The sequence below is a fragment of the Cryptomeria japonica genome, chromosome 3, assembly GCF_030272615.1.
Source record: "Cryptomeria japonica chromosome 3, Sugi_1.0, whole genome shotgun sequence".
NCBI lineage: Eukaryota > Viridiplantae > Streptophyta > Pinopsida > Cupressales > Cupressaceae > Cryptomeria > Cryptomeria japonica.
This window is the reverse complement of record NC_081407.1, coordinates 35,633,792-35,649,297: the sequence shown is the minus strand read 5'-3', so window position 1 is coordinate 35,649,297 and position 15,506 is coordinate 35,633,792. Positions and strand designations below refer to the sequence as shown.

The window sequence follows — 15,506 nt, the reverse complement described above, 5'->3', positions numbered from 1 at the left end:
TCTTACATCAACCTTTGCTCCATCTATTCTTGTGTTAGAGCAACTACTGCCTTATGCCCCTTCATCATCAAGGGTTGAGGTTAAGCCTATTGCTCGGAAAAGACCTCCTCATCCGCCCAAGACTACGCAGCCTCTAGTTGTGTCCTTTGTTCCCGCGACTGCACCTAGTGCAGACAACAGAAAGGCGCATGCGCTGTCAAAGTTTGTGGCCCACCCTCCCCTCAAGGTCCCAATCTTGGTCGATGTCCCTCGACCACCTCGATATGAGAAAGGGAAGTGTTCCTCGCGTGCTCGTTTGTCACTACTTGCTCCTACTTCACAGCTTGTGCAGGCACCCTCTATTCCTCCAGCTACTCCTTGAGCAAAGCGAGGTAGGGCACCTATTGTTGTGAATGTAGTGCCTATCTCAGGTGCACCTCTTGTTTCATCAATCAGGCCTTCTCCTATCCCCGACACGATTTCAAAGGCCTCTCCTATGGAGCATGATGCTCTTGACTCTTCTCGAGCTTTAGCTCTTGATCCACATCTTTGACGTAATCAGCGTGCGTGTGAGCATAAGTGCTATCGACGAGCGATGGCTCGAGAAAGCGATGTTACTTTGCAGTCTGATGGTGCACCTTCGACACCCATTCCTGTTGTATTTGTTCCTGTCTCTTCAGATGTTTTGATCTTTGCATCATCTTCGTTGTTGTTGTCGGTTGTTTCGAGGCCTATCGATGAACCTCCCCCTAAAAGAGTGCAAGTCTTCATCGCTCTTTCCTTGGAGCCGCCTCTTATCACCTCGCTATCGGATGTCCCTCCACTACCTCGACCATTGGATATGCTACATATGCAGCTGGTATCTAGTGTTGCTTTGTCTGATCCTCCTATCTCGCAGCCACTTCATCAAAGTTTTCCCGAGGTCCTCCAACCTGCCACGGTCAATCGACAACCTATGCCTCCTATCCAGCCTAAACGCAAGTTTGAGAAGGGCCCCATTCCGGAGTTTTGTCGGCACAAATCAGCTTAGGTATCTCACCTCTCTCTTTGTCTGCCTGTTTCTGTTTGTGTTGTTGAGAAGGCTCCGCCTTTTGAGTTTGTCACTGCCCCTCTTGCCGAGGCCAACAATCCAACTCCTGTATCGCCTCCTTGGACTGAGTCACCCGCTTTTTCTACAAAGGCATGCTTGTTTGACTAATCCACTAAACCAATCCAACTTTGTTCTCTTAATTATTCCGCAATCACTCTCCCGATGATAACATAATTTTTTACTTTAGTGATCTTCATCAAGAATTAACAATGAATCCAATTGCTATTGGATAATATACTCTATTATGGTACTTGTAAGGCAACAAATAGAATATATGCATTTACTACAAAAAGAAAAAGGAAAAAAAGATACATCAAGGTAAAACAGAATTTTTCCATTTTTCTCATAAGGTTGAAACAAGAATAATATGGTAGCTGGAATGAAACTAATTATTTTGAAACCAAATAATTTATAAATAGAGTTCAAACATAGTAGAGTGAAGACTGTTCAGCAATCCTTTCACTGTTACTGAATAAAAATGGATAACGTATTCAAACTCTTAGAATTAATAACAATAGCTCAACACCTACAGCACCTCAGGGGCTTGCTAAGATACTACACTCAACCCCACACCTACGTCCTATTTATAGCCCATGTTCCATCTTTACCACTTATTCACTTTTGCATGTGATAACTAAATTTTACAGACCTATTAATTAACATAACAAAAAAGTAAAATTTTAACACCTGATGACCCACAGAAAGGATCGGCAACTAGTAGTGAAATGAGTCATCTTTAGACATTGGAACAATATGTGCTAGTGGTGGTTTGTTGTCATTCTCTTTTCCACGGTCTGTTTTATTTTAAAACAGACACTGTAATTCAGAACAGTGGATCAGTAGCGAAAAAATGTAATGGAAGAAAGAAAAAAGCAGAACGTAAAAAAATTGTAAAACATTTCTTCGTTCTCAACAACTTCCTCAAACTGTGCTTATAATTAAAGAACAAAATTTTGTCATAGCATTCTATCTTTAACTAGAAAAATGCCCAGTTTTGGTCTTAAAATGGCTACCATATGACTAGAATTCTAATAAAAAAGTGCTAACAAGTAGCATTGGATAAATTTCTAGCTGGATTTTATCAATGCCAAGAACTACATGACAACTTAAGTCTAAATATTATGTGAACATGTTTGAAAATTCCATATACAAGACATGAAAAGGATGAATCATGTTAGCCCTCGCAGACATCTCTAGTCCATGGTAACAAAAATCTTTCTTTGGCAAACCAAATGATAAAGATTTTTTCAATTAATCAGGATTTTACTAGGAAAAAATGGAGTTAGGGTTAGAGTTAAGAAAAGATTGCCACAGAAATCAGGGAAAAAAGAAAAACCCAAAAAATAGCCAAAAATTGTGCAAAATTCCAATTTAAATGGGGATCACAAAAGAACGTGCATTTAACTGCATTTTAAACACAGCATTTTGAATAAAAAATCATTAACCCAATTAATGGAAAATTCTTTTTTTTTCGTTCAAAAAAATATTTTCTTTGGCAAGCAGCAATTTCTCATGATTCCTGCAACTATAATGCTCCCTTTCCCACCTTCCCTCTTTCCATGAACCATCAATGTCAAACACTACAGTACACAGTCAAGTTTAGCAATACACTTGAGCATGGTTTGTTAGGCATTACAAATTCAACTGCCATTTTGAGATTTGCCAAAAGCTTTTAGCCTTTTTGCCCTTGAACTTGCTGCAAAAGTAGACTAAATATTTACTCAATAGTGTATTCTAAAAACATGTTTTTAGATTTTCAGTCAAAGCAACACTTGTTATAACATTGAAGCCTGTTCAAAGCTATTTATGTTAGCCCCAGAAAAGTAACTTGACAAAAACTGCATATGGAAAGTTGTAATACAAACATTACTTCTATTAAAATATTTTCCCAATTCCTATCATGGTATGAAACCCTAAGTAATAAACCATCACCAAACATATATCCCTCTCTTCCCTCTCATTAGTTGTCTAGGTAGGTATACACGAGGATGCAGTCAATGCGAGCCAGTTAATCAGTTTCTTAAAATGATAGCTCGTTACAAAGAAAAAGTAGTAACCAGTCCATCTCACCTCATAATCAAGAACAATAAGAACTTAAGAAGAAACAGAATTCCCCTTCTGGTTGGACAGATCATTGATAATCTCTAGGATTTGATTTCTCATCTCACTCACTGCAGTTGGGGTTACACGTGCTTTTAGCACAGATTCCCAGTCTTCACCCAAAGTGTCTCCTCTGTATGAGCATATCTCTTTTGCTATAGCAAGGACATAAAGACCACAATCATGGCCATTTCTTTGCCGAGGTGTGAAATGTTCAATAAATGTGGCAGAAGCTGAGGAAGGACCCATAAAATCTTTAATATTTGTGAATAATTTTCTTGCATATGATTTGTTTATTGATGAACTGTCATAGTGCTCAAAGACATTCTTCTTTCTGTCATATACAAGCAAGCTCCAATGTGTTCCACCTTCTGCCAGGCTGAAATTTTCATTGTCATTGATAGGGAAAAGAACCAGCTCCTTCTCTGGAAGCTTTAATGGATCAACAAATAGTTTGATAGAATCAACATCAGGAACATTAAGAATCCAAAACGATACTGAAGGTGCAACAAAGTTGATTGTAGGAGATATTGAATTAGAAAGGTAACAGAAGTAGAATTCAATAATGCGATCATTAAGATGGTATGGACCTCGAAGAATCTTCAAATCAGATTTCCTTAATATAACATCACCATAGCTCAAGACTTTTTCATTATCTCCCATTGAATACAATTTTCAAATCTCCCACTATATTACAGTCCTTATTGTACTCCACAGGGAATGATAGCCTGAATTTGAATTGAAAGTGATCTGCCAAGCTACAGCATGGTCTTGCATGATTATTCCACAATAGAAACAATTAGTAAAGGTAGTCCGAATCACAAATTCTAACTAGGCATCAGCAGAATAAGGAAGATAAAATTTAAACCACTAAATCAAGACAAACAATATAAGGTAAAACTAAAAGTAGTGAAGAGCTATATAATCCCAAGAGGTAAATATATGCACCTTTTCAATAAGGTCATCTCAAATTCATGAATTTAACCTACTTTAAGTTTTGAATGTCTCTAATAAATTTGTTTACATGGTGACAAAACCATTGTAGCATTCCAGTTACACGTCATTGACATGGTGAGGCAAATGCATAAATCAAATTCAGTTACCTTGGATTAAAACATGAGAAACTGGGAAAAAATTAAAACAATTTAATATCCAAAAAAGGAGGGGAAAACAGATTTTGTTATCTTATGTGGAATGTAATGCAGAGATTAAAAAAAGCATAGGGTTTAAATTAAAATTTTGGACTGGCCCTAAAATAGTAAGCTGTGCTGTAGTGAACCATGACCACACAAAACCTAATTCAGGTATAAATGATAAACAAGACCTCATTAAGTTTTAAAATTTAACTTTCTAAAATAAACCTAACCCTAACCCTGAACTAGGAAATTCAGTACATTTATATTTTCTATATTTAGCATAAGAATGAGATAAAAATAAAGATTTCTGAATCACTTTTTGAAGATCTTGGGAAACGGCACAGCAAACGCAGTCGGTTAGGATTATTCACAATTAATCACAAGTTTTAGCTTATATTGTTTGTCTTGATCATCCACTGGATGCAGAGTAGATACAGATGCAAAAGGATTCCGAAATTTAAAATTCATGGATTTGACCGTAAGATATTTTCAAGGAGAGAAATTTTTGGGGTGCCTAAACCCTATACTTCATTGAAATCTGTATTCCTCAATGATTCCAAAGCATACTTGCAAAGTTGCAACCATAGCATGCATCACAACACAAGAATAAAATCAATATGGGCACCATCCAAAAAAATAGAATCCCACCTTCAAAACCAAAAGGATGTAGGAATTCTAGAGATGTGTTTGATATATCAGTCGTTTTAATATAAAAAATAGAAAAGATAATAGAAAGTGGTAAACACTTACTAATAACAAAATTAGTAACTTCCCACACAAGCTACATACAAATCATTTGACTAGATATGATAAACCTACCTACCCACAACTTCTAGAATGATCCGTGTCTTTGAGGCTCTCTACCATAGTTGAAAACCTTGGCCTCAGTAATAACTTAGCAAGCCCAAATAATTAAAAAACTTAGGACTCCGCAAAAACTCAAGGAAAAACAAATATTACTTAACTTATAGAGCATACACGGATTTCCATCATATATAAATCAAAATTAGAGTTTAATACATATCAAGACCAAAAAAACAAGTTCAACCACTAAATGAGTTACAATGCCATTTCCACTAGCCATGTCATATGTAGAAGTTGCCTCATCTAAAGAGATTTTTGGCAAGTTGTGCAACATTAATGTCTAAGTTAGCACACTCGAGTTATATCCCAATTCCTCATCACCCCCTCATTGTAATCAAGTTTCTGATCTGACAAAATATCCCAATAACTAATGGGGATTTGGGAGTGAAGACCTCAATGGGGTTGAAGGACAATGCCCTCAACGGAATCTGGGGGCAATGCCCCCAGTGGGGTTAAGGGGCAACACCCCTCATGGGGATATAGGGGCAATGCCCCCAATGGGATCAAGAGGCAACATCCCTTGTGAAGGTTTGGGGGCAACATCCCCGACAAGGTCGAGGGGCATAGTAAATCATACAAACTGCCATTACCCATTATTGTGTCATCGTGTGCCCTAAGTCATCAATCACATGTGAAAATTGCATTTTTTTAAATGCAAGCAAGAGATCAAGTGAGCTTTTTAACTGTAGCCAAGAAATGCACTTTTGTAATAACCCCATAGCTTAACAAAGAAGCATAATGGCATAAAGGCCAAAGACCACTAATCGTGCATTTCTAGCAGTCATTTAAAGCAGAGTTAGGACCGACGTGTATAACAGTCATATTCTTGAAAGGAGGCTGATCTGTTAAGAACAAATGTTTAAATCAATTATTTATGGCCGATCCATAATTTGTCATATGAAAGAGCTTAAGAAAGAGCAGTGATTCATTGTAAATGAGAGCAGCATGTAAGCACTAAAAGATAAAGGTTAAGGAATAGCGATGATTGTATTCCATAGAGCAGAGAGGAGGCAATGCTTGATGATAAGGAGCGGAATTAATTATCATTAAGAGGCAGCAATGAATACTCTTTAAAGAAGCCAGTAAGATTAATAAAAAGGAACCAATCCAAGTATGCAGTGGTTGTTATGCAATCTGGTTAATATGCAAACAAATATGAGATCTGATTAATATGAAGACCTCTGGTTCAAATACACAAACAAACAAAACAGAAAGCCTGATCCTTATGGTTGCTATAAGAAGCAGCAATCATATTTAATAGAGTCCCAATGAGAAAAGGTGGCAGTTTGTTTAAGAAAGCATTGATTACATCAACAAAGACAGCAATTTGTATGACTAAGTAAAAGCAGAGATTTAATCAAGTAATATGATTTGATGATAAACCAATAAGATGGTTAATAAGCAAAACAATTCAGAATTAATATGCAACGATTTCTTAAATTAAGAAGAGATGTGATTTATAGGAAGGTGGCGATTAATGATCAGTTAAGGAGTCAGTTTTAGAAACAGTTTGCCAAAAGGTGCAATTTGGCCAGAGGTGTGATTACATTACATGGTAGTTTATGTTTAGTTAGTCAAACAAACAACAATGATTAGTATGAAGAAACCAAAGGGTGCGATTTGGTGTGTTTTGTTTCTAAAGGAAATAAATAACCCAAAAGATACGATTACCAAGAGGTGCGATGAAGAGGTATGTCTTTTAAGGAACAATCACACTTCTTGAAAGATATATATTATGGAGATTACAAATGGAGTTTGGTGTGTGAAGATTTTATTTAGTATTAATCTATTCTGAAAGGCTCCGTTGAGCAGTAGAAGTTAATAACATGGAAGTATATATTTCAAATAAATCAGGGAAGGGTTCATAACAGAACTGCATAATTATAGGGATTTCAATCAGGTAAAGCAGTCAAGTTTTGAGACCTATAATAGGCAGACTTATACAAGGTTAATGCAAGGTTTTAGAGTCAAAAATAAGGAGCAGCAGTATCTCATATAGGCAGATCTATATCCAAGTTTATGCAAGGTTTTATAGGACATTATTCAGGAGCAGCAGTCAGATCTTGATACAGATCAACATCATCTTCTTGTGCATACAAATCAGACTTCATATCAGAAATTCAAGAGAGTTGTAATCATCCGTAGTTATCTAGTAATTTATTATTCATTTTGATTGTTCAACTGTTAAATAAATTGCAATTTTAGTGGATATTTTTCAATGTTCCAATTAGGTACATTACACCTTTTTCAAAAAAGCAATGAAAAAAGGAAACTTTTTTTCTTATTATAGCTCTCAAAAAGTTATAAAAGGAGGATTGGGGCTCTCACTTGGATTATTCCAGTTTGCAAACAAAGCAAGATGCTGCAAGAGTGAATAGAGAAGTTCTTCTCAAGGGAGAAGGAAATATCATCAGTGGCAGCCCAGTCTGCTACAAGACAATCCAACAGCAGTCTATAGGAGGTAAGTAGAGTCTGAATGTTCTTCTTATTATTAATACTTAAGTTTCATGTATAGCTCACAAAACATGTTGTAAACTATTAAGTAAGAAATGTATTTTGTTTAAATATATTACAATTTAAGTAAGAGAGATTTAAGAAAATAACCAGTCAGCACATATAATATGTAGATCAATAAGATGGTCTGCTGCTAATATAGTTTTAGCATTGTTAATGCAACCAGTAACTTGGATACAACTTAATGTCATTAATGCAATTCAATATAATTAATACTAATAATTTAAATTAATATGGTCATTACAGCTAATACAGCTAATACAAGTATTCATGATAGTTTAATAAATTAATACAAAATATTCATACAAAATTAATTCTATCAATTATATTAATACTAGAAATAATTAAGCTATATATGTATATATATATAGAGAGAGAGAGAGAACAATTATATGAATATATACACAGAGAGAATAATTAGTAATCCATTTTGAAGATTATAAGTAGACAATACTTAACCAGATTTACAGTGATACTAAATGCATCAAATATAAATAAATAAATTCATCATAGAACATGACTACCAATTAATTTAAATATATCAAAAAAGAGTTAATCAATGATACAAATCAGAGGTTCATAAATAAATAGATAACAAGATAAATAAATAATTGATAATTCCTGAAACATAAACAGAAAGTCTTTAAACTGCCCTAAAACCATAATCAGTTTTGTATTTTCTATCCCCCAAGGGAGAAAGGTGCTGCTAGGGAGGTGTAGAATAAAACCACTTCAATAGAAAACCCCGAGGGTGAAAAGACTCCTGAAATCTGGGCTGCAGGCCCCAAGGGTGAATAGACAGAGAGTTATGTTTCCAAGCTTACATGTTTGTAAGTTACGATATTATGAAGTCTTGGACTAAGGGTGCTAAACCCAGAACCTAGTTTGCAGATACCAAAGAGGGAATCTGCTTTAGATAAGTGTACTTTAATGATATTCATGTTTGGTTTAAGACTGTTTTGTCTTGACTAGTGAGTCGAAACTTTCTAAATCATAGAATGAGATTAGTCTCCAAGTCAAGTAAGAGGTGAGTGAACTTATGACTATTTTGGAAAATAAAACTTTGGCCAAAGCATCTTAGTTGTCGCCAGAACATAGATCTTCCAAACTGGTCATACTTAGTTAGAAGACAGTCTAAAGTAGTATGGTCGGAATGAGATGTGGCACACAACACCAGTACTCAGATGACTCGACATAGGTCCCCTTGTCTATACTCTTCGTGAAGGATAGAGCCACTTGTTGAACACAGAATACCACTGAGAGGGGGGTGAATCAATGGTTCCTAAGTTTTTCCTCTTCTGATCTAACTCGAGAAGATCAGTTATTTACTTAACCACTTAAACAGGCACACCGGTAATACAAGAAAGAAAGCCAAAGAGACCATTCACACACAAGTAACTCACAACACCAGATTTACGAGGAAAACCCAATATGGGAAAAACCTTGGTGAGAAAAGCTGCTGGAGACTACTGCTCCAATCCAGCCTCACAGATAAAACATAGACTTACAAAGATTTTGGGCACCAACCCCTGCACCAAGCTTCAACTTGGGCGATGTATATTGAAATACTATTTGAATACAATTAAGGCTTCTTGTTGCAAATGAATTCTGCAACTCTTTGATCAACTAACACTTTGCCAGTTGACAGTCTTTTCTCCTCCACTGAAACTCACAATGCCGGTTGTGGAATTACTGTCTTTGTTTCCCAACCTCTGTTATCTTTCTCTCCCTCTCACACACAATCTCTCAACACACTGTGTCACACAACGATGCAGCCTGCTCTGCCACACCTTACCGGTTGGGCTCAACTGCAAGACTATGGTATTATCGGTAGAATCCTCTCACTGGTTTGCTAGCTCACTCACACTGCAACTTTCTTAGAACTCCTTCTGAAGTTTTCTCCTTGCTCCCTCCCTCTCATTTCTCTTCTCTATTCAATCTTCACAGCATCAACAACTTTTTCCATCTGGAGCTCTCATTTCTTATTCAATGAATTCCCGCCAGAATACAATTCAAAAACCTGAGCGGTAAGCGTTTCCTATTTCCAACACAATCTTCATGAGATCCAATCTCACCTATCTTGAGTCAATCACCTGTCCTAGAAGGATGCACCTCCACACGGTTTCCATTATCCAATGCATATTTTCTAGAAATGGCAATCTCGAATTAGATCTTATGTCACGAAATCAATCGACACATAAGGCGCTTCAGAAGTTTTCTTTTCGAGGACTTCCTGGATCGAATTTCCCTTGCATAGATTCAGGCGCCAACTACTCTCTGATCTTCCTCTGTCATTCCTTCTTCCTCGAGCCGCAATCAGTCAGATACAATCCCGTGATTTGTGGCTCCTCCATTAATGGCGAATATCTGTTTCATCAACCCTGTCGATGAGGCTTCACCAACCACAACACGTTTGCCACCTCTGCTTCACATGGCGTCACAATGATCAAGACATGGCCCACCAACACATAGTCGGTCCAGCAAACACATACATGTATATCCCTTTGCCGATAGAGTTTTCTTCTTCTATTAATCAGTAGAGCATCCTGTACCGGTTGCACATCTTCACCTCCGGTGGTGTGAGACAACTTTAACATTCTACCTCTTCATCATAAACAGGCAACTATCCTTCGGTTTCTTTATCCTTCAAACCGGTTTCGTTACCGGTAGACCTTCATTCTTTATGCTCACCTTATGTGGATCTCCATCATGCCGGTTGACATCAATGACAACTTAGTGCCAAAATGCCAACACCATTTCCAATAGGAAGGTGTGCAGGAGACCTTTGGCCTATAGTTGGAGGAATAGCGCCCAAATGATGCTCTCCCTCCTACAATTGACTAGTCGAGGCTTGTGAGGTAGATACAGGATTCTTAAGCGAGTAACTTTGGTAATTTTTGTTTATGCTATGTAATGTATTAAACTTTCAATGCAATGAAAAGAAATGATTACCTTTCCATAGAGTTTCATGTGAATATATTTATGCATTCAATTAAATGGTTGTTTGAAATAAAAACGAAAAGAAATTCATGATTTACTACCATTTGGTTTTTAACTTGTGAAAAGTAAATTGAGTCTAGTTTTTTAGTGTTTAGTTCAGTGGTCGTTACATGTGGTATCAGAGGACTGGGTTCAAATCATGGACCTATGAGCTCATTATAGAAAGCTAATGTTTGAATATTCTTATACCAGAATGGTAAGGTTCAAGCAAACCACTAGAAAGTCAGTTGTTGGCAATGAGAGATTACTCAGGGTCAAGAAAGAGCAGGCAGCTCTTATAAAAACCATAGAAGGAACTAACACCCAAGGATAGGAATGGTTGGGCGATGAGTGTAATGTCCACAACTTTAACCTTACATCGTTAGAACTTCTTCAATTTTTTGAAGTCTCTAAAAGAGACAAAATTGAAAAATGAATCAAGGGATCTTTATTGGAAGAATACAAATTGTTGTAAATAAGAAAGACAAAAAGGGTGTGATCGGTAGTGAAAGACAGAACAAAAGAACAGCAATGACAAGTAAGAATAAACATTTGTCAGCAATCACAATTACAACAGCATTGACAAGCCAGGACACCTTTAAATTAGTTAGTAGCCAAAAGTAAAACCATGAATAGGTTTAGCAAGAATAATAATTAAAGGATGATAACGAGACTTCATTATGGTATTGGTATTAAGTATTGTGTTGATAACATGAGAAAGTTCCTTGTATTATCTTTATAAATGATGATAGCTTTCAAGACAATACCACAAGTAAACCCAATCTGACTGCTTAGTGGAATTGGAAACTGTTGATAGATTGTCATTGATGATTTGCTATAGCAAAGACTATGGTGCATGTTGTGACGTTTTCACACATCACCCCATTGCAAATTAGGACCCCCACTTTTTGCTTGGTAGCGTAGTTGTCTTAGCTTAGTCATCTAGCTTGGCAATAGTTCGAGTCTTTAAACTCTTGCTTGTGAGGGGATGTAATGCCTTGTTGCCAAGATGTGATCAAGTTAGGCAATCTAGCAGTAGACAGGTCTCCATTTGGATTGTTTGGAGTCTTTGCAGCTCTAAGTGCTTAGGTGATAGGTGAGTGTCAAGATATTCATCTAATGATGCTTCACAATGTAACCTCTAGATCTAATGTCTTAGGATGGACTAGTATAGATACCTTAAATACATCTATCTAAAAAAATGTCGATAGATATCAATTGAAACCATTCTATTTATCTTAAAATTATTTTATTGGTTCGTAGAGGTTCAATGCTTCCAATTGTGATGCGTGGATTCATTTTAAATTATATCTTCTACATACAAAAATATTTAGATTATATTGTATCTACATTAAATATTTTTTCATATTTAAGCTATATTTTTTTTTTTTTGGATCGGTAATTGGCTGAAGCCTGAATGGCTTTTGACTAGAGCTATGAACCAGTGGGGACACAGTAGGGGGCCCCATCCCCATTACATATCTTTGAATTATTATTATTATTCTGTTTGATTAGATTGACTCCAAGACCTTCCCCATCCTATGGAAGGCCAAGAGTCACAACTCAGAATTCCACTTCAGATGTCCCTATTGGGAATTGAACTTGGGTCTCCATAGTGAGAACCCAGTGTTTTAACCAGTTAAGCTCAACCCCTTGGACCATATTTAAACTTTATTGTGTCTATATTATTTTATTTTATTCTGATACAAATTTTTCATTCGATAATTGACATATAGTTTTTTTATATTCAAATTTTAAATTTCTTATCATTGTTCAAAAAAATCATTAAACTTAATTTTTTATAAAATATATATTTTTAAAAGAATATTATAATTATAAAATTGTGGATTTATATTTATATATCCATCTAAAACTTATAATTTTGATGAGTATATTTTGTTTATATGGTGTTTAATTTTTAAGTATTAAATTTATAATTAATATTAATATTTTGACATGTGGATGGTTGTCAAATTTAAACTAAACGATAAAAGTTGACATTAACACACATTTCACTCCACCCCTTGTTGCCATTGTAGAATGCCTATCGGCATTAATAAGAAGTCAAGTGAGCAGGACACCCAAAGACAGGATGAGGAGACAAGAATCGATTAGACCTAGGTGGATGAAGAATGGATGTCAAAGAAATTACAAGTGTGGATGAAAATAAAAATTCCATGAGGTGGAGAAATCCACAACCTTTGCAAATCCACACCCTTCTAAAATCCACGACTAGGTGGAATCCAAGACCATGAGGTGGGGTAGCAACTTTTTCCCTTGGCATGCTAGAATCCACAACTTATGATGTTCACTTGGTCAATGTAAGTGAAGGTGATGAAATTCAGTATTTGTTCACCGAATCCACAATCAAGAGGCAATGATCAATCAACTAAGATAAAAGGCTTGATGAAGATGATTCAAGGTCCAAGTGATGATGAAGAGAAAGAAAACACCAAGTCAACACTTGGCGAAATCAATACTTGAAGTGGAAGTTATTGAGTTAGTCCATGACTCACCAAAACCCACGACCCCAAAAAATCCACTACCTTGAAGACCTTGGTGATAATGCTAAATGAAAGTGACAATGATTAAGTTTACCTCCCAAGTTTACAAGCAAAGGCATTGAAATGATCAACGTAGATCAACTTAGGCAGAAATTGTTGCTAATACATGCAGATGAACATACTTTTCATTTAATTTATGGTGAATGGTGGTGTTCCTTTTACATATTGTATGATTTCTTGTTATATCCTCATTTTAGAAGAAGATCATTGATTGTGATGGAGCAATGTGTGGTGTTGATAATTCCTTGGTTCATACTATTTGTGGTTGGATGATTTTCAATTACATTGCATAGTTAGCCTGAACATTAAAATGTGCTAAGGTCGATTGTGGATATGTTTATTCAAGTTGCGCCAGTGTATTGGGTATTTGGATGAATGTTCATGATATGAAAACCTTTCATTTCCCATGGAAGATTGCATTAGTTTTGTGTAGTTGTTGGCAACATGGCAAAGCAATACTCAGTTTGAGGAATGTGTCCATCCAAGCATGATCCAGTGTTATCATTGATCTGAGGAGTAGATTAGATTTCTCTAAACCCTCAATCCCTTTTGTCTTTTTTTTCAAATCAAGTAAATTTCCATGTTCCAACCGCATTCAAGCATTCATGTACAGTGTAAGTCCCCTTGGATTACCAGCAATCACATCAACCATTGAGACTATCCACACATCAAGACCTAACAATATAAACCTTGGAGTCATCTCAAGTGATCACATAGTTTAGCATTTGGGAACATTTTGTTCAAGAAAGGATACAGTATTCAATACTTTATTTTGTGTTCTAAGAGTCATTAAACACACATCAATAGTGCCCAAGACAAAAAGTCATTAAGGCCAATCCTGTTTGGAAACATTGATATATAGTATTTGCCATGTTAAAGGAGTCGGCATCTAAAGAGGATAGCAGCAACTTAAAGTGTTATATAATGGACAGCTCTGTTGATGAATAATCAAAGACAGCCATCATCTCCAAGAAGAAAGTCAGCGATAAAAACATAAAAACAATATATGCAGCAATAGATATGATTAAACAAACAGTGATATATATTAAAGAACATCTAAGGCAGCAAATTACCAATAAATGAAATACATTTTATATGCAGCAATCATATTTGATTACAACCACAGCCAATATACAATGAAGAAGAAGTTCGATGTAAGTTTATAATAGCAAGACAATGTTAAAACAATCAGCAACTACATCTGGGGTAAGAGCAGCGATTTGCCAGGAAAACCATTATTGAATGATTAACAAATCGTTGTCAAGAAGTAATCTCACACCAAGCGAATGGAGTTTCTTTCCTAATTATCATTACTAAGAAGAACTCTCGAACTGCCTTAACTAATCACCATTGGGACAACCAATCTGTATTAAATAATTATAGATTATTTAAGGAAGAGGCACATTGTTAAGAAAGAGTGCATTGGTTGAGGGACGCAACTCACATCAAACCTCTTGGAAGATACTTAAGTGCATTGCATAGGAAGTGAAGAGAAAGGAAGGAGAGAACGGGCAGACCTGATCACAGTGATTACATAAGGAAACAAGGAAGCAGCCAGCCGGGTATGTGTTGACGTGTATTTTGTACACTATCAAACACAGAATAAAATACCTAAAGGTACCTTATCCTCTCTTGAGTAAAGCCTCTGATTGCTGAAGATATCGCGAAAAAGGATCAATCAGGATGACTCCAAGGTTCTTGTATGTAGGATCTCTACGTGTGGATAAGCTCTCTGTGGTATGATGTGATTTGCTGGAATCACAAGGGGACTTACATTTGATGATTGAACGTTTGATCTGCTTTGAATATTGCTGGAACACAGGATTTTCACTAGCTTAGACTTGAAAAAAAAAGGAAAAAAGATGAGGGCGAGGAAAGGATCTAATCCTAACACTAAGAATGTAAGAGCAATGAATGATCTTTGATGGAATTCTAACTAAGTCTTGTTTTGACATCACAGGAACATCTCCACAAGGTTAGTGCGATCTTCGAAGGAAAGCTTTATGATGTTCAAATCATCACTACAGGCATAGACACCATCAGGTTGATGCATATCAATGAAGAAGCGACAATTGAAGTTGAGCTTAAGCTGAACGATTCCAGTTGACTACGCAAGGCAAGTCTGCAATCAACAAACTGCTAGTAGTATGGATATACGAATTTCACCATCAATCAAGCACATTTCTTCCATTCATCTAATAACATGAAATCAAATATGAGAAGTATAAAGACCATGCAAATTGTCGAATCGACCCATAAATTTCACCATTTCTTCAATGA

The 15,506-nt window shown here is 36.1% G+C and overlaps 1 protein-coding gene across 8 annotated transcripts in view; it reads right to left on the bottom strand.

Moving 5' to 3' along the window:
• Positions 1-2,492: 2,492 nt before the first annotated feature.
• Positions 2,493-15,506, bottom strand: part of LOC131058600 (NEDD8-specific protease 1) — a 47,059-nt gene continuing 34,045 nt past the window's right edge. For 2 of the 8 annotated variants that reach the window (XM_057992334.2, XM_057992336.2), the window contains exon 2: positions 2,493-3,939. In XM_057992334.2, the coding sequence (XP_057848317.1) occupies positions 3,164-3,832 (669 nt within the window). In that variant the 5' untranslated portion in view covers positions 3,833-3,939 and the 3' untranslated portion in view covers positions 2,493-3,163. Of the gene's footprint in view, positions 3,940-7,497; positions 7,599-15,506 lie in introns of all 8 variants that reach the window. The other 6 variants (XM_057992335.2, XM_057992338.2, XM_057992339.2 and 3 more) reach the window with 5 other exon arrangements.